Here is a 15,865-nt window from a genome sequence, read left to right on the forward strand (position 1 = left end):
ATCAAACACCTATTACTGAGAAATGTTTATTTAATGAAACACTAACATTTTCAGCCTAATAGAATAGGTCATCTTCAGGTGTAATTGAATTCGAATGTATTTTAAAATTATAACGATGGAACACCTGAACATTATACATTTAAATTTAAAACAAAAATAATAGATAAATTAACAAATAAATAACAAAATAAAATATACCAAATACACTGAAGCAACAATGATATAAATAATATAATATAATAAAAATACAAAACAGCGTTTAAAGGGAGGAGCATGGAGCATGGTCAATACAACTATCCAGCTGTTGCACGTGATAATATTCGGAAAAGAAATTCAAATCGAATGTTTATTTGAACATTAACGGCCTATACGACGAAGCCTGAAGAAGAGCCCAGGAGGGGCTGTGAAAACGTTTGCAAGTCTAAAAATAGATCGACTCTGGTTAACAGGTTCGAAGAATTTATTTATTTAAAATAAAAATAAAATAAAATGCAGAAAAATGCATCTAAAGTATAAGGGCAGGTTTGGACTATGAATTTTTATATTTTAATTTTTCTTTTATGTAGAATTTCCATGCAGAAGCTAATCCAGCCACATCCCTTGCATTAGCTTTTGCATGGAAATTCTACATAAAAGAAAAATTAAAATATAAAAATTCATAGTCTGCACCTGCCTTTATACTTAGATGCATTTTTCTGCATTTTATTTTATTAATTTTATTATATTATTTATATCGTTGTTGCTTCAGTGTATTTAGTATATTTTATTTTGTTATTTATTTGTTAATTTATCTATTATTTTTGTTTTAAATTTAAATGTATAATGTTTGGGTGTTCCATCGTTACAATTTTAAAATATGTTCAAATTCAATATGTTCAATTACAGCTGAAGATGGCCTATTCTATTATGCTGAAAATGTTAGTGTTTTGTTAAATAAACATTTCTCACAATATAATTGGATTGCTGTATGTTAGATTTCAATGTAAAACGTCTATCCTAAAAATTATGGTAGACGATCTCACAACAATTCTCGGTTAGAATTATGATTTTATTCTCAAATTGAACTCTATAAAAACTCAAACTACAATGTACTTTGAGTTTTTGTAGTCAACTTTGTAGTTCAATTTGAGAATAAAATCATAATTCTAACCGAGAATTGCTGTGAGATCATCTACCATAATTTTTTTGGATTACAAAGATGTTTTACATTGAAAACATTCTCAGTGATAGGTGTTTGATGTTATTCATTAAGTGTTTAAAAACGCTGAGTTTGATATTTACTAACCATTGCAATATATCTAATATTGCATATATAATAATATAATATTGCATATATTGCTAATATATCTAATTTATTTTCTTCCTTTTTTCCACATAGTATTGGATGAACAGGGTTTGGCTGATTATATTGTAACTTGAACTTGCTTTTTCATAGGAATTTTTTCCATTTTCTTAACATGCTTGTTGACAAGCTTCTTCTTATGATTTTTGGATTTCTTTGGGATTATTTTTGAGGCAGAACATTAGGTTTCTGGTTCTTTCCGAACTGGAATACAACCCGCTTTAAGTAAAGTGTAATCAACACCTTACTTGAAATGTTCTCCTGCTTTTAATTTTTTCCATCTTAGAAGCTTCTTGTACAGTACATAAGCATATAAATACAAATTAGACAAATCATCTGTAAAATGCATTGGCAAATTCTTGTGATTTTTTAGACACCACAAAATTTTTGCATATGCATACCTGTTACTGACTTGACAAAATTTACGGCATGTTTCACTATGCCATGTATTGTTTCAACTCCTAAATCATTAATGTGATTATAACCTTTTTGTTCGTGTATACTGTGCTTCCTGCATTTACAAACTTGCTAATAGCTCAGTTTAGACTGATTTTGGACCTGTCATTTACTTTACATGTGAAACAGGAATTACCTTCATGGCAAACTCCACTAACAGCCCACCTGGTACCTTTTTCAATAACCAATTTTTTTTTCTTCCTTTGCTCACAACAGCCTTGTCATTGTCAATGATCTTTCCAAGACCACCAACTTTTATTTCAGTTAAATTAAACAATGAAATCATTATTACGTGTCATATAAAATTTGCCCAGTCCCGACAGTGCACTAAACTGTCAGAAAATTTTAACTGTAAATATATGTATTTTTTTAAAAAAGATGTGTATTAGTTAGCACCTCTTTACTAAATGTCTTAAAGAAAAGCTGATGAAAGAGGGATGTATGCCCAAAACACATACCAGTGTGTAGGATATTCCTGAATAAAGAGTGATGTTAAAGATGCTCGGTGTCTACCTATTCACCCAATTGTGAAGTAAAGAAAATTTGAAGATTGTTTGCTTCTGCATTCAGTATAAGTTACCTAATGATGATCATTGGAAAGGAATAAAAATGTTTATATTAGTAACTATATTTAATTCTTCTCACTAGTTTTTGAGTATGTGTGTGTGTGTGTGTGCAGTTATATTTAATTTAGAAGTAACTGTTAGTTCTGAAATCCTCTGTGAAAATATATTCATTTGCATAGAATCTAAAGTATTTATTTGAAATTATTATTTTAATTTGTTATATATTGTAAATTTATTTCAGATTATTCTATTAAATATTCTACGGATAATTATGAAAAGCGTTCAGAAACAATGATCAGAGATAAACAAATTGAGTAAGTAATATTATAAATATTTAAAAAAAACTTAAAGATTTTTGTAAATCTTAAAAATTAAATAATAAATAAATAAATCAAACCATTGCATATTTCAAAAAGCCAGTACTGTTTTCTGTTAAACAGAAGAAAAAGTTTTGGTCAAATATTTGAATATCCTTAGGTTAGAATTATCTATTGTTTAGAATGATGTATAACAGAATTCTTATATTAAACTAAACTTCAGTTACATATTTAGAACAATTACAATAAAAAATTGTTTTGAAAGTTAAAAATACAGCAGAATTATATTTTTAATTTTCAAAAATGATGAGGAAATGTGAACTGACACAATCATGATATCAAAAAACTTGGATAAAATGGATGGTTATGGATTAGAAATTACTAATATAAAAATATTTATATGTTATCACTTTTAAGCTTCTTTTCATAGCTTAGTGTTGGTTCCCAAAGTGTGTGCCACGGCTCCCTCACAGGGCACTGCAAAATATTATAAAATGTTCGTAATTTTACTTCCACTTTTAATTCAATGTGATAAGATGCAACATCTAGCAGACCTGGTGCAAATCATTAACTCAGTAATAATGTAATAGAATCGCAAAATGTAAAAAGCTTCATACATTGCAGAAAAACTTATTCTACCAGCTGCCATAGATATGGTGAACAATATGATCGGTGAGTGTGCTGGGAAGCAGCTTTCAAAAGTGCCTTTGTGTAATAACACGGTCAGTCACAGAATACAGCACATAAAGTAGGACCTCCAATGTTCAGTTAATTGAAAAAATAAAAGGGAAGGAATTTGGGTTGCAGCTGGATGAGGACACAGATAATAATTATGATGCTCACTTGATTTTCTATGTACAGTTTATAGATAGTAATAACATTATAGAAGATTTTATCTTTTGTAAAAGTTTCTCTGCTGGTGCTAAGGCTCATGACTTGTTTGTGATCCCTGACATTTTTATATCCAAAGATAACTTGGAGTGGACCAAATGCATTGGTATCTGTACTGATGGTGTGCTGTAATTAAAAAAAATATTGACTATTTCACAAATTGTATTTGTTAGAATTTGACATAGGGCACCTTGGGAAAATCTGGATTTAGCAAGGATGCCGAGAATCAAAAGTTTGGGAACCACTGGCTTAGTGAATTTAATTCTATATACGAACAACACTTTTTACATTATTATTTATATAGCTAATATATACAATAGTTGTTATTGTAGTTACATTTTAATATGAATGAAGTTAAATTCTTAACTTTAGAAAGTTTTGGAAGAAAAGAATTGGCTTGGAATAGGACTCAAACCCACAATTGCTTACCATGTGGATGTGTTATCAATTATGCTATTCAGATCTCCATCCAATCTTTGCCTCCAGAACTAATAATAATTTAGGTATAACCATACTGGTCACTCATAGTGCCAACTGGAGACAACTTAATTGTCCGTGACCCCACAAGGATATTAACCAGCTGTTGCTTCACCCTGGCAAGGAGTATGTATACAGTTATCTCTCATACAACACGGCACTTCTACAACATGATTTTGCTGTAACATGGTTGGAAAATAGGGGATATCTTCCTTACAATATGTTCTCTGGTTTTATCTGTAGCATGGTTCAAGAATTTGTTTGTACAAAATTTCACAATTTTTAAGTGCAAACTCCAATACTCTATATTTTTTTATTATTCAAGTGTAAGACTCCAGGCTTGATAAAAAATTGATTAAGAGAATTGATAGGATTAACCAGGAAACCTGTATGGACGATTTTAGATTAATTGACAATTCTGTCAATACGTTTTCTAACTGTTGACTTTGTGTCTATCTCTACGTGATCCTGAGTTAAATTTGTCATTGATCTCCTCATCCCAAAGGCTAGTCAGGAGCTTTAATATAACCAATGATTCCATTCATAATTTATCGGAACAAATGAGAGAGAGGGTAAATTGTAAATTTAATTGTAGTACAAAAAAATAGGAATGGGAAATAATTGTTGGAAAATATGAATGAGAAGTACAGTAGAGCGTCGATAAGTGGAATGGCCGGAAAGTGGAACGATTTTCAGTTGGACTGTGTCGTGCTGAATCGAATGTTTTTGATACTAAATTTACTTCTAAAGTATAATTTTCATGTTTTTTATATTCTTTAATATATTTATTTTGTTTGTACAAAATGCAGAAATAATTTTTAACGATACGATAGCCTCGATGATTATTATAAAAATTTTCGTTAGGCTTAAAATCGACGAAAATTCAACGCGAAGTGACATGCAACGGAGAAAAATTCAACAGGAAGCGATACGCAACGGAGAAAAATTTGAACATCGGACAGGTTAATGTATTTTTTCGTACAAAGTCGGAAACTGGAACAAATCATGGAATCTGGAAGGACCCCAGTCCCCAATTGGTTCCACTTATCGACGCTCTACTGTAATTGTGCTATGCTACAAAAAAAAATTTGCTGGAAATCGTTGGTTGTATTGACAATACTGTTCATGTCAGAAGAAGAACAATTTTTTTTGTAAATGTTGTTGATGGCATTTTGTTGATGTTACACAAAACCTATCAAAAGAGAGAGAGAGAGAATTTTTTGTAATTGAAGTCCTGTGAAGGAACAAAGTGAAAACCGAACTTGCTCTTTTGGGAACAAGCATGATTTTGGAACGGTCAGGGTGATGTGAGACGCCAGGCTTGACAAAAAGAGATTTTTTTGGGTGAAAATTTAATTTTTGAATTTTAAAACTTGTTATAAAATTTTCCCATGACTGTTAAAATTGTGAAGGATATGATTTTTTCCTCTGTGGAGTCACTTCCTTTTCAAGATGATACGTTGAATGTGTCACCAGGAACTTGGCAACGAGAAATTGTTATTGGACATAGGCACTGCAACATTGCCAAAAAAGGGTAAGGGAAAAAAGAGGAAGAACCCCTAATAAAAGGCAATGACTGATGACGACAACAGTTTGTCTGGTGAGAGAAGTTCGTCCGTCCTTTGAGTTCATTCGCTGACAACGGGACAGCCATTTGTCCAAGAATCCGTCATTATCGAAGTTTGCCCTATTCAGAGTTGGATACCTGCAATTGGTTACCTTAGTGACCTTCCTCCATCAAATTGTGCTTCTTAAAAGTGAACTCCATTTAAGTGAACTCCTTCTGAAGTGAACTCCATCCAAAAAATGAACTCCATTAATCCTTCAATTCTTCTCAGATCCCTTATCAGGTATCTATGAACCTTATATGTAAACTCTTTCCAGGCTAGAACTTGTGAGGAACTTTTAAAGTTTAAATATAAAATATTAACCTTATTTGTAAAACTAGTTTAATAAATGGAGAGTTGTTGTTGTTGTTAGAATTGTGTTTGGTGCACTTCCTCAATCCGTGCCATCTCTTGTGTTGGAGCACCTACAAACGCAACTGCTCATGCTAGAAAGACGAAATTTGCGGCCATTTAGGTTTCTGTGTCTACCTAAAAGACACGGTGTCAGTCCTGATGAAATAGTCATCGCAAATGTGGTGTCAACCCTTTGGTCTTGTAGTGCCGAAGCATAGGGGTGTGCTTTGCGCATCGTCACACAAGTAAGCATGCATGACATCTCAAATTTTTCCACAAATTTTACAATATTGAAATTTTCAATTTGTTTTGTGTCTTTTGTCAGGTTTACTTTAATGAAAACTGATAGTGTAAACGTTTTCTTCCTTGTCCTAACTTTTTTAGCATTTATGACTGTCACTATGTTTTCATTTTATGGATTAATTTTTGTATTTAGAAAAGTTTGTTTAAACATTTTTAGGTTGATGTGGTGTTAAGCTTATTTTTTAACTGTAGGTAAGTAATCATTTGTAAAAATGACGAATGAAATATGACGGTATCTTGGTACTCAAACTGTTCTCAACTCCAACAATTTGGTATTCAAACACAAATTTTGGAGAAAAATCACTCCGTACTTGATTGAACAAATGAGAGCTGCTAGAACAAATTTTCGATTAATAACAACATATTTTTATTTTGTCATCCATAAAAAATTTTTCATGATAAAAATAAGAAAAATGAACACATTGCTAATATTTCTGACCAAGATCAACAAAAATGTTCAGATGTTGACAATATTTTGTAAAAAGAAAACATCCTCATTTAACTAAAATTAATGTTAATGCATAAAATAGTACTTTTAATTGTGATTTTTAGTTAATGATTTAATTCCTTTAATAAACATACTTCTCACAATAACAAAAAAAGAACAGTATACTTTTGTTAACTTTGAGAATCTAACCTTATGTTTTGTGTTAGTCCTTTGTTTTATCTAGCATGGATTTGCATAACACAGCACTTTTTTTGGAACATACTACCATGTTATATGAGGGATACTTGTATATTAAATAGAATACACACATACACAAAAATAGCTGGTTGAGTGCAATGGAGGGCTATGTATGCTTAAGTTATCCCCACTCATTACTCTGATTGGCCAGTATGGTTATATTTAAATTATTAATACTTCTGGAGGCAAAGATTGGATGGTGGTCCAGATAGTATAATTGGAAACTCATCTGCGCAGTAAGCTGGAGTTGCAAGTTCTAATCCTACTCTAGGCTGATTCTTTTTTCTAGAACTTCTCTGAATTAAAATTAAAAATTAATTTATATATAATTATTAACTGTATCAAGAGATAGCAACCTAACCACCTACCTCTAGTCTAATTACTTTACAGTATATTTAATTATAAAAATTAGCTTTAACATAAACTGAAAATCTGGCAGATTGTTTGGCTTTAATTGTTATTCAGGTTATTGGATTGAATATTTTTACACTCGTTGCCATAAAAATTAGTGCATCAAGAAGTTCACATATTGCTGTAAAACTTTGCATTCAGTTACGTTTCAGGCAGTTATGGAAATGATTAGACATATTGGCTCATTGTATAATACCAGCAGAGAGCATTAAAGTGCTGTAAAAGTGTCTTTGTACGTTTTTTGTAGGCTAAGGGCCTATAAAAAAGCATACAAAGGCATCTTGTCTGTAGTTTACCTGTTGCAGGATGATGCTGTGTCACTAGAGATGACTTTGTCACAATTGAAGACAATATGAACAACTAACCAAGTTTGAGAGGGGGAGGATCATTAGGTTGAGAGAAGCGGTAAGTTCATCTCACTAAATAGCCTGCCACCTAGGCCATTCTGACAACATTAAGAGGAGGTGTTAGCATCAGTGGAGGAGAGAGAGCTTGCACACACTGTATGGGCTCAAGGCACTCTTGGCAGATCACTAGTCCAAGAGGACTGACAGTCCTTCGACGAGCATGTACTCATCTGAACGTATTGTCATGTCATCTGGACACAAGTGGCATCATCATTACAGACTCTTGTGTTGGTCCGTACCATTTTGAGGCACCCAGGTGAGGAACATTTGGTATTGTGGCAGCCATTACACATGGTGCCATTGACACTGTTTACCGTTGCCATCATTTGGATTGGTTTCAGTCTCAACGGGATTGGACCTCAATGGAATCTACAGTGACAAATGCAATTTCAGTTTTGGGCACCAATGACAGCCATCTTTGTGTCTGGAGGCCCTATGGTGAACGTCTCAATCCTGCCTATTCTTTGGAGCGGCACACTGCCCCCACAGCTAATGTGATGGTTTGGAGTGTCATCAGATACAACAGCTGGTAACCTCTAATAGTGATCGAAGGGATCACGACAGCAGTACGTTAGTGATGGGAAATTAGCGGGCGACTGAGAGTGAGTAGTTGCTACTAACTTCGCTCTGTTTTCAATTTGAGTTTAGTGAGGATTTATCTGGTTCTAGTGTATAGTATTACATATTGTTGGATTTGTCTTTTTAACATCTCTATGGTGATGTCGGGATTGTGAAGATTGGTCCATTTTTTTCGGGTGTTAGGACTACTGAAAATTTTGACTTTCATCGGCTATATTTTCCATAGAAATCCAGATTTTGAAACATGGATAATGACTGATAAACATAGAGGATGCCAATGTAAGAGGGTGCACAAAAATTTTGTCTGTTTTGGCCCGGTAATTTCGTTTTATTGTTGTTTTGTGAGGACTTCCGTTTCGGCATGTTTTGTTTCGTGGTGGGCTCTGGGTAGGTCCAATCGGGTTTTTCGTGTAGTGTGTGGTGCAGGGCCATTTCAGTAGTAAGTCCGAAAAATTTGGGGTCTATTAGCCCATAATTTTTAAATTGTCACGATTTACCTTTTCCTCATTTTCAACAGCTCTAACGGTCCTAATGGTTTATTTAAATGTTTAAAAGTGTTATTTATCGATCGTGTCTAATGATTTAAGATTTTATTGCTGGTTTTGCCCTTGTTAATCTTTACAATTACTTATCACTTCTAAATATTTTGTAACGGTTTTGACGATCTGCCAAATTTATCTTTCATACGTGTTTGTCAACCATTAGTTTTCTGTATTGTTTAGCGGTTTATAAAACGCTTTTGCAATCTTTTATATTGGGATGTTCTCTGAGGGATGTTTGGACTTATCTGTAACGGATGTTCAGGATTATTATGTGAAGATGGAACCTACCAATGGTGAATCAACAGAGATTTTAGAGTCTCTTGAAGACACTGTTCTTAGGGAGGGAAGCATGCAGATAGGACGACTTCTCAAATAATGTTCAGAATATACAAATAGCAATTACATAACAAAGTAGATAGGTTGGAGATTTGCAATAATGCCAGCCATCTCTTTGCATCTCTCAATCAAGCATTGGGGGTTATTTGCAGCTTAAGGAACAAGGAGGAGGAGAATGCTCCTAAACCTTAACAGCCATCTTTCTCAGACATTGTCAAGTGGCCCGCAAAGCCCAGCAACACAACCAGAGTGATTAATTGCTCACTTGGAAACAAAATTAATACAGAGGGCCCAGGAGGCGGTCACGCCCTCCTAATTTACTCAGATTCATACAATGAAGTAGAGCAAATGAATATTAAAGAAATTAAATCAATTATAATGAATAAAATAGAACCCCATAAACTAAATGTGAAAGTAAAAGCTGTATATGATATCAAAAAAATGGCTTCTGCGTGAGAGTGGGGAGTCATAAAGAAGGGGAAACATTACTCACAGCAGTTCAAGCTATTCCAGAAATAGGAAATAAAGTTAAACGCAGGGTTTTGGCAGGAAGAATGCCAAGATTGATTCCTCTTAACATTCCTAACAGTGTGGACAAAACTCAAATAGTTAAAAGAATGTATGATCAAAATGAAGCCTTACATGAGATTGGGGAAGAGGAGTTTCAATCATCTTGTTGATTCAGTACAGCTATTCAACATGGTAAAATTAAGGAGAACTGCAGACATGTGGTGATAGTCGTCCAACCTAAAATAAGGGAAATTCTTATAAGGCTAAAACATGTTGCTATGTCATGGGCTAACATAAGAATAGATGATGATATACCACTTTCCCGATGCTATAGTTGCTGTGGCTTTGAACACCTGGCAAAGGACTGCTCCAATATTCAACGTTGTAGTCACTGTTAATGAATGCCACAAAAAGGATGAACCTCCCTGTTGCATCAACTGCAGACTGGCAAATAAAGAACTTCCAGATGAAAAGCCTTTTTCAGCAAACCACAATGCATTTAACTCTAATTTCCCAATTACAAATTGAATGAGAAACCTTGCTGTGAAACGTATAAATTATGGACTGTGATATGAACCTGGACCACAACCCAGCTTCCTATATATCTGTCAAATCCTTCTCCATATTACAAATCAATATTCAGAGATGCAGAGCAGCTTCCTCTCTTGTGGTGCAGTTTGCTGAAGGGAAGGATGCTGACATAATTTTGATACAAGAACCATATCTTTTTAACAATTCCTTGGTTTGTTTTGGAAGGTGGCAAACATTTCCACCAGAAAACTTTGTGTCAAATCTTAAAGTTGGCATTGTTGTATGCAACAAGCAAATCAAGACCCATTTTGATCCAATGAACAGTACTTCTAACATTATTACAATAAACACCAAAATAAATAATATGATTATCTCTTTCTCTTCAGTATACAGTTCACCAAATGATAATATTCAATCTCTTTTTCAAGAACTAGAAAGGAACTATTCCCAAATACCAGGACCCTGGATAATAGGAGGCGATTTCAATGCAAAATCGCCAATCTGGCATAGCCCTGAGTGGGATCCAAGGGGGTGTCAAGTGGTAGAATTTATGACAAGACATGCTATTACCTCAAATAATCTAAGCGAACTTGCTACATATTACATGGATCATGGTGAAAGCTGGATAGACTTGTGCTTAACGAATCACCAAGCAAGACGTCTAGACATTGAATGTTATACTCTTGATGAAATAAGTGGAAGTGATCACAGATATATTCAGTGGACGTTACAAAGTATACAAACTGATCCTAATAATCTGATAATGACAAAAAGAATCGATTGGACGCTATTCGAAGACTTTTTTTGAGATACCTGGGCACAAACTGAAATACATAACATTAATGACGTAAACCTCTTAGCTAACCATCTCACTACTTCAATGATAACTGCATTTGATTATTCAACTACAACAAAACAGCGTAAATGTAAGAATACTCCATGGTGGAATGGAAAATTGGCTTTTCAACGAAAAAAGTAAGAAGACTTCTAAAGAACTTTCAATGGGAACAAGACCCTACTGAAAAGGAAAGAAAGAGAGCCCAATATAGGATTCACTTTAATAATTACAAAACGGAGTCAATAAAACAAGAACTCGAGCATGGAGGAACTTTTGCACAAAAATAGGGAAAAAGAATGTGTGGAGTGATCCATACTATATAGTTTGTAAACCACATAAAAAGATAACCATCCCATCATATATTCAGAAGGAAGATGGGCAATTTACTGATAATTACATTGATACAATAAAATATATCTTCGACAGTCACTTCCCAAATGATAATGAAAATGAAGACAACCAGGACCAGACACAGACTTGATTGAATAGCAGGCTTCCTCCTGATTCTGACGATGATATTCCATTTACATTTCAAGAAGTACAAAAGGCAATTATGACACTGAAAAATGGTCAAGCTCCAGGACAGGATGGTATCACTCCTAAAATGACCAAGCATGCATTTAAGGCAGTACCCATTGCGTTCGTGTATATATTCAACAAATGTCTTGAAACGAAAAGATTCTCAGACCCATGGAAACATGCTGAGGTCAGATTCATACCGAAAGGAAGTAACACAAATATTACAAAAGCAGATCGACTTCGATCGATCAGTCTTTTATCAGTTCCAGGAAAATTCCTTGATGGTCTGGTCATTAATCGTATTAATTATTTTCTAAATGAAAGAAATCTACTTCATCCTGCCCAGTTTGGTTTTGTCAAAAGAAAATCAACTTATCATGCTATTCATGAGGCTGTAAACTTTATTAAAGAAGCTTGGAGGAAAAAGGAACAGTCTTTTGATCTCAGTTGACTTTAGAAATGCATTCAACACACTTTGGTGGCCAGCAGTTATGAAACAACTTAAACAATTTAGATGCCCAAAAAATTTATTCCAAATTCTCAATGACTATCTGAAAGACAGAACTGCTGGCACAATGGCCGATGAAGAATATATTATGAGATCAATTTCAAGAAGATGCCCACAGGGTTCACGCTCAGGATCCGGTTTGTGGAATATTATCTATGGACAGTCTTCTCAACATCAACAATACAGGAAAAATTGTAATTGGAAAATACGGGGATTTGCAGATGACACCCTTGTCATGATTTCTCACAAATGAAGTTCTCCAAATAAAGGCAAACTTACTGTTGGGAAAAATCAGAAACTGGTGTGAATTAAATAAACTAAACATTAATTACGGAAAATGCCAAAATATGGTTATGTCAAAAGGACATCAGTTAAAAAAGGCATTCAGGATAGTTATTAACAACAATAGAATTAAAAATACAAAGAATTTCAAATACTTGGGAATTATATTTGATGAAGGGCTGACATGGACCACACACTTAAATCAAACTTCTGACAGGGCAATTAAACTCTCCAATGCCCTTCTTCATTTATCTAACAAAGGATGGGGATTGAATGACACAAATATCAAGATTATTTACAGAGAGTGTATAGAAACAATGATCCTTTATGGAACATCTTTCTGGGAAACCTGCAAGGATACAGTTAGGATTCAAAAGAAATTGAATAAAATTCAATGCATTACTCTCCTTCGGCTTTGCAAAGTATATCAGACGGCTCATACTGCGGCTCTACAGGTAATTGCAGATGTGCTCCCCCTACATAGGGCCAAAGAAGTGAGGTGGAATTGGTACCTAGGAAAAAATGGAATCACATATCAGGATGATGATGAAATTGTTTAACTATATTCGTATTGGGTGCAAGGTGCACCCAATGCGACAAGATGGACCTGTATTTGTACGGAGTGTGTGTGACAGGCAGTGGCGTAGCATGGGTGTCGGCCGCCCCCTTATTTAGGTAACTCAATTTAAAAGACTAAAATATACAGTAATTCTAAAGAACTTTTCGGCAAAAACAATCATCATTATTGTGTATTGTATAGGTGTATTGTATTATTATTACTTATCGTGAAATTTTGCCGCCCCCTAAAAGTGCCGCCCGGGGCAGGCCGCCCCTGCTGCCCTCACTACGCTACGCCACTGGTGACAGGGTTGGCACAATGATCTCATCATGCTGGGTACTCGTATGTGGGAGTACCTGCATGTGGGCAAACCTGCCTGGAGACAGATAGAGGAGTGGTGTCTCAGTTCCTAAGACCATCAGAAATATGTGTTTTCTGATGGTCTTAGAGGACCCCCAAAGGGGTCGCAACCCAAAGGTTGAGAACTGCTGCTTTAGATATTTCCAAATACAGTAGATTGTCGTTTATCCGAGAGCCGGTCAACCGAAACGTCGGTTAACTGAAAGCTTTCCAGTCAGACTGTGTCGTGCTGAATCGAATGTTTTTGATACTAGATTAACTTCTAAAGTATAATTTTTTTGTTTTTATATTTTTCAATATATTTAATTTGTTTGTACAAAATAAAGAAATAATTTTTAACGATACAATAGCCTCGATTATTATTATAAAAATTTTCGTTAGGCTTAAAATTAACAAAAATTCAACATGAAGCGACACGCAACGGAGAAAAATTTCAACATCGGATAGGTTAATATATTTTTTCGTACATAATCGGTTATCCGAACAACCCCAGTTCCCAATTGATTCGGATAAACGATGCTCTACTGTAGATCTAAATTTTCATTAAGATACACAGTCTTCACATTCAATGGTCTTGTTATCAAGTTTTCTTTTGCTGCCCAATGCTAGAGTAGTTCTCAAACTTGTTAACTTCATTACTGGGGAGTATGTATCCAAATAGTCAATTCCAATCCCATTGCAACTTATGTGGCCTTGAACTTTTGTTTTTGTTTCATACCTTCTGTCTTAACTTTAAACACCCATTTAGACTTCAACACTTTCATATCAGGAGTCTTGTTTATCAAGTCCCATGATTTCATCTGATGGTGGGATGATAACTCTTCATCTACAGCTACTATCCACTGAGATTGCCAAGGACTATTGATGTCTTCATTGTAGTCCCTTGGTTCTGAGACATTTTAGAGTTGCTTATGGTATGTCTTCTGAGACAGGATCTCAGCAAGTTGCTTGGATTTTCTTCTAACACAATGAGCACCAGACTTAATTTTTTTCAGCTTCTGTAACGTTCGTATTTTCCTATGTTTATGATTGAGAATTAGTGGCTAAAAATCATATGTATATACTAGATCCTTGTTTGAAATTTCTCCTTCCAATAGATCAGACCCTTTCTATCTTCCAAAAATTTTGGATCTCTAGAAGGTGTATTATCTTTCTTTTAACAGGATCATAGAAACAGAAGCTATTTCTGTCTTCATAATAACTCACAAATATGGTTGATTTACTTTTACTATTCAATTTTCTTCTGTGTTCTTTTGGTATTCATGCATATATCGGACAACCAAATTTCCTAAAACTGGAAACAGAAGGCTTCTGTTTACTCCACAGTTTCTCTGGCACTTTGTCACTGAGTATTCTTTTGTACAGCAATTTCTGATGTATGCTGTTGTATAGATTACTTCTGCCCAAAAATCAGGTGGTAAGTGGGCCTCTATGATCATAGTTTTAACTACATTCACAAGGAGGCGATTGGTTCTTTATGCAACTCCAGTTATGGTGTCTTTTTGTGTACTATACCCTTCTTTAAGAAATCTCCTAATTGCTCATTTATGAATTCAGTTCCATTATCTGTCCAGATTTTTACTTTCTCTACTGTCTGTGTTTCTACTAGTTGAATAAATGCCTTGAGTTCCTCACCAAATTCATCTTTACTTTTCAAAAATCTTACAGCTATTTTTCTGCTATAATCATCTACTATTACTAAAATGTATGTACTTTCACTTGATGACACTACTTGTAACAGCCCATATAGGTCCATGTGTAAAAGTTCTAAAACTTTCTTACTTCTTATTGTATTCTTTTCAGTAAAGGATCTTCTGGTATGTTTTACCATAATGCATTCCTCACAAGTTAAACTGTTCTCATTTGTTACTAAATTCAACCCAAATCCTGCAAGATTATGTTATAATAAATATATCTTAATTGGAAATGGTGTGTTTCTCTTTCCTCAGTATAACATGTCCTAGTTCACAAGAATGTCCAAATTGGACACAAGCATAATATAAGTAATTAAGGACAAGAAGCACATATTAACTTGATTGCTTATTCTTTATCTTCTTTCTCTTTGCTAATACATTTGACAATTACATTCTCTAATCATTTTCTCATTACAATTTTTGTATGCCATTGTTAATTTTTTAAATTCAAACATGATGTATGCCTTAGGGATTTTGATCTTCCATTTCAATCTTGAGATCATCTATCTTGTTTATTTCTTGCTTGACCAAAGAATGCCATTTTATCTTTAGAATTTATTTTCCAAAATTTTACGATCATGTCCTGACAATATTTTAACTTATAATTTAGTTTACAATAATACTTTTTCTTTTGTTGTTCACTCTACTAAGTTATAACTTTTAAATAACTGACCCTTTAAATTATTTTTAAATTTATCATGCAATCAATATTATATTCAAGAATAGGTTACTTTGGTCTATGCATGACATACTTTGAAGATGTGAAGAGTGTTTGTGCACAAATGAAAGTC

At 34.0% G+C, this 15,865-nt stretch overlaps 1 protein-coding gene across 1 annotated transcript in view; it reads left to right on the forward strand.

The window, feature by feature from the left end:
- Positions 1 to 15,865, forward strand: part of LOC136970753 (sorbin and SH3 domain-containing protein 2-like) — a 122,720-nt gene that overhangs the window by 55,430 nt on the left and 51,425 nt on the right. The window contains exon 9 of the mRNA XM_067265206.1: positions 2,606 to 2,678. Within this exon, the coding sequence (XP_067121307.1) occupies positions 2,606 to 2,678 (73 nt within the window). The remainder of the gene's footprint in view (positions 1 to 2,605; positions 2,679 to 15,865) is intronic.

Source organism: Centruroides vittatus, unplaced genomic scaffold (genome assembly GCF_030686945.1).
Source record: "Centruroides vittatus isolate TY-2023 unplaced genomic scaffold, ASM3068694v2 contig_2157, whole genome shotgun sequence".
Classification (NCBI taxonomy): domain Eukaryota; kingdom Metazoa; phylum Arthropoda; class Arachnida; order Scorpiones; family Buthidae; genus Centruroides; species Centruroides vittatus.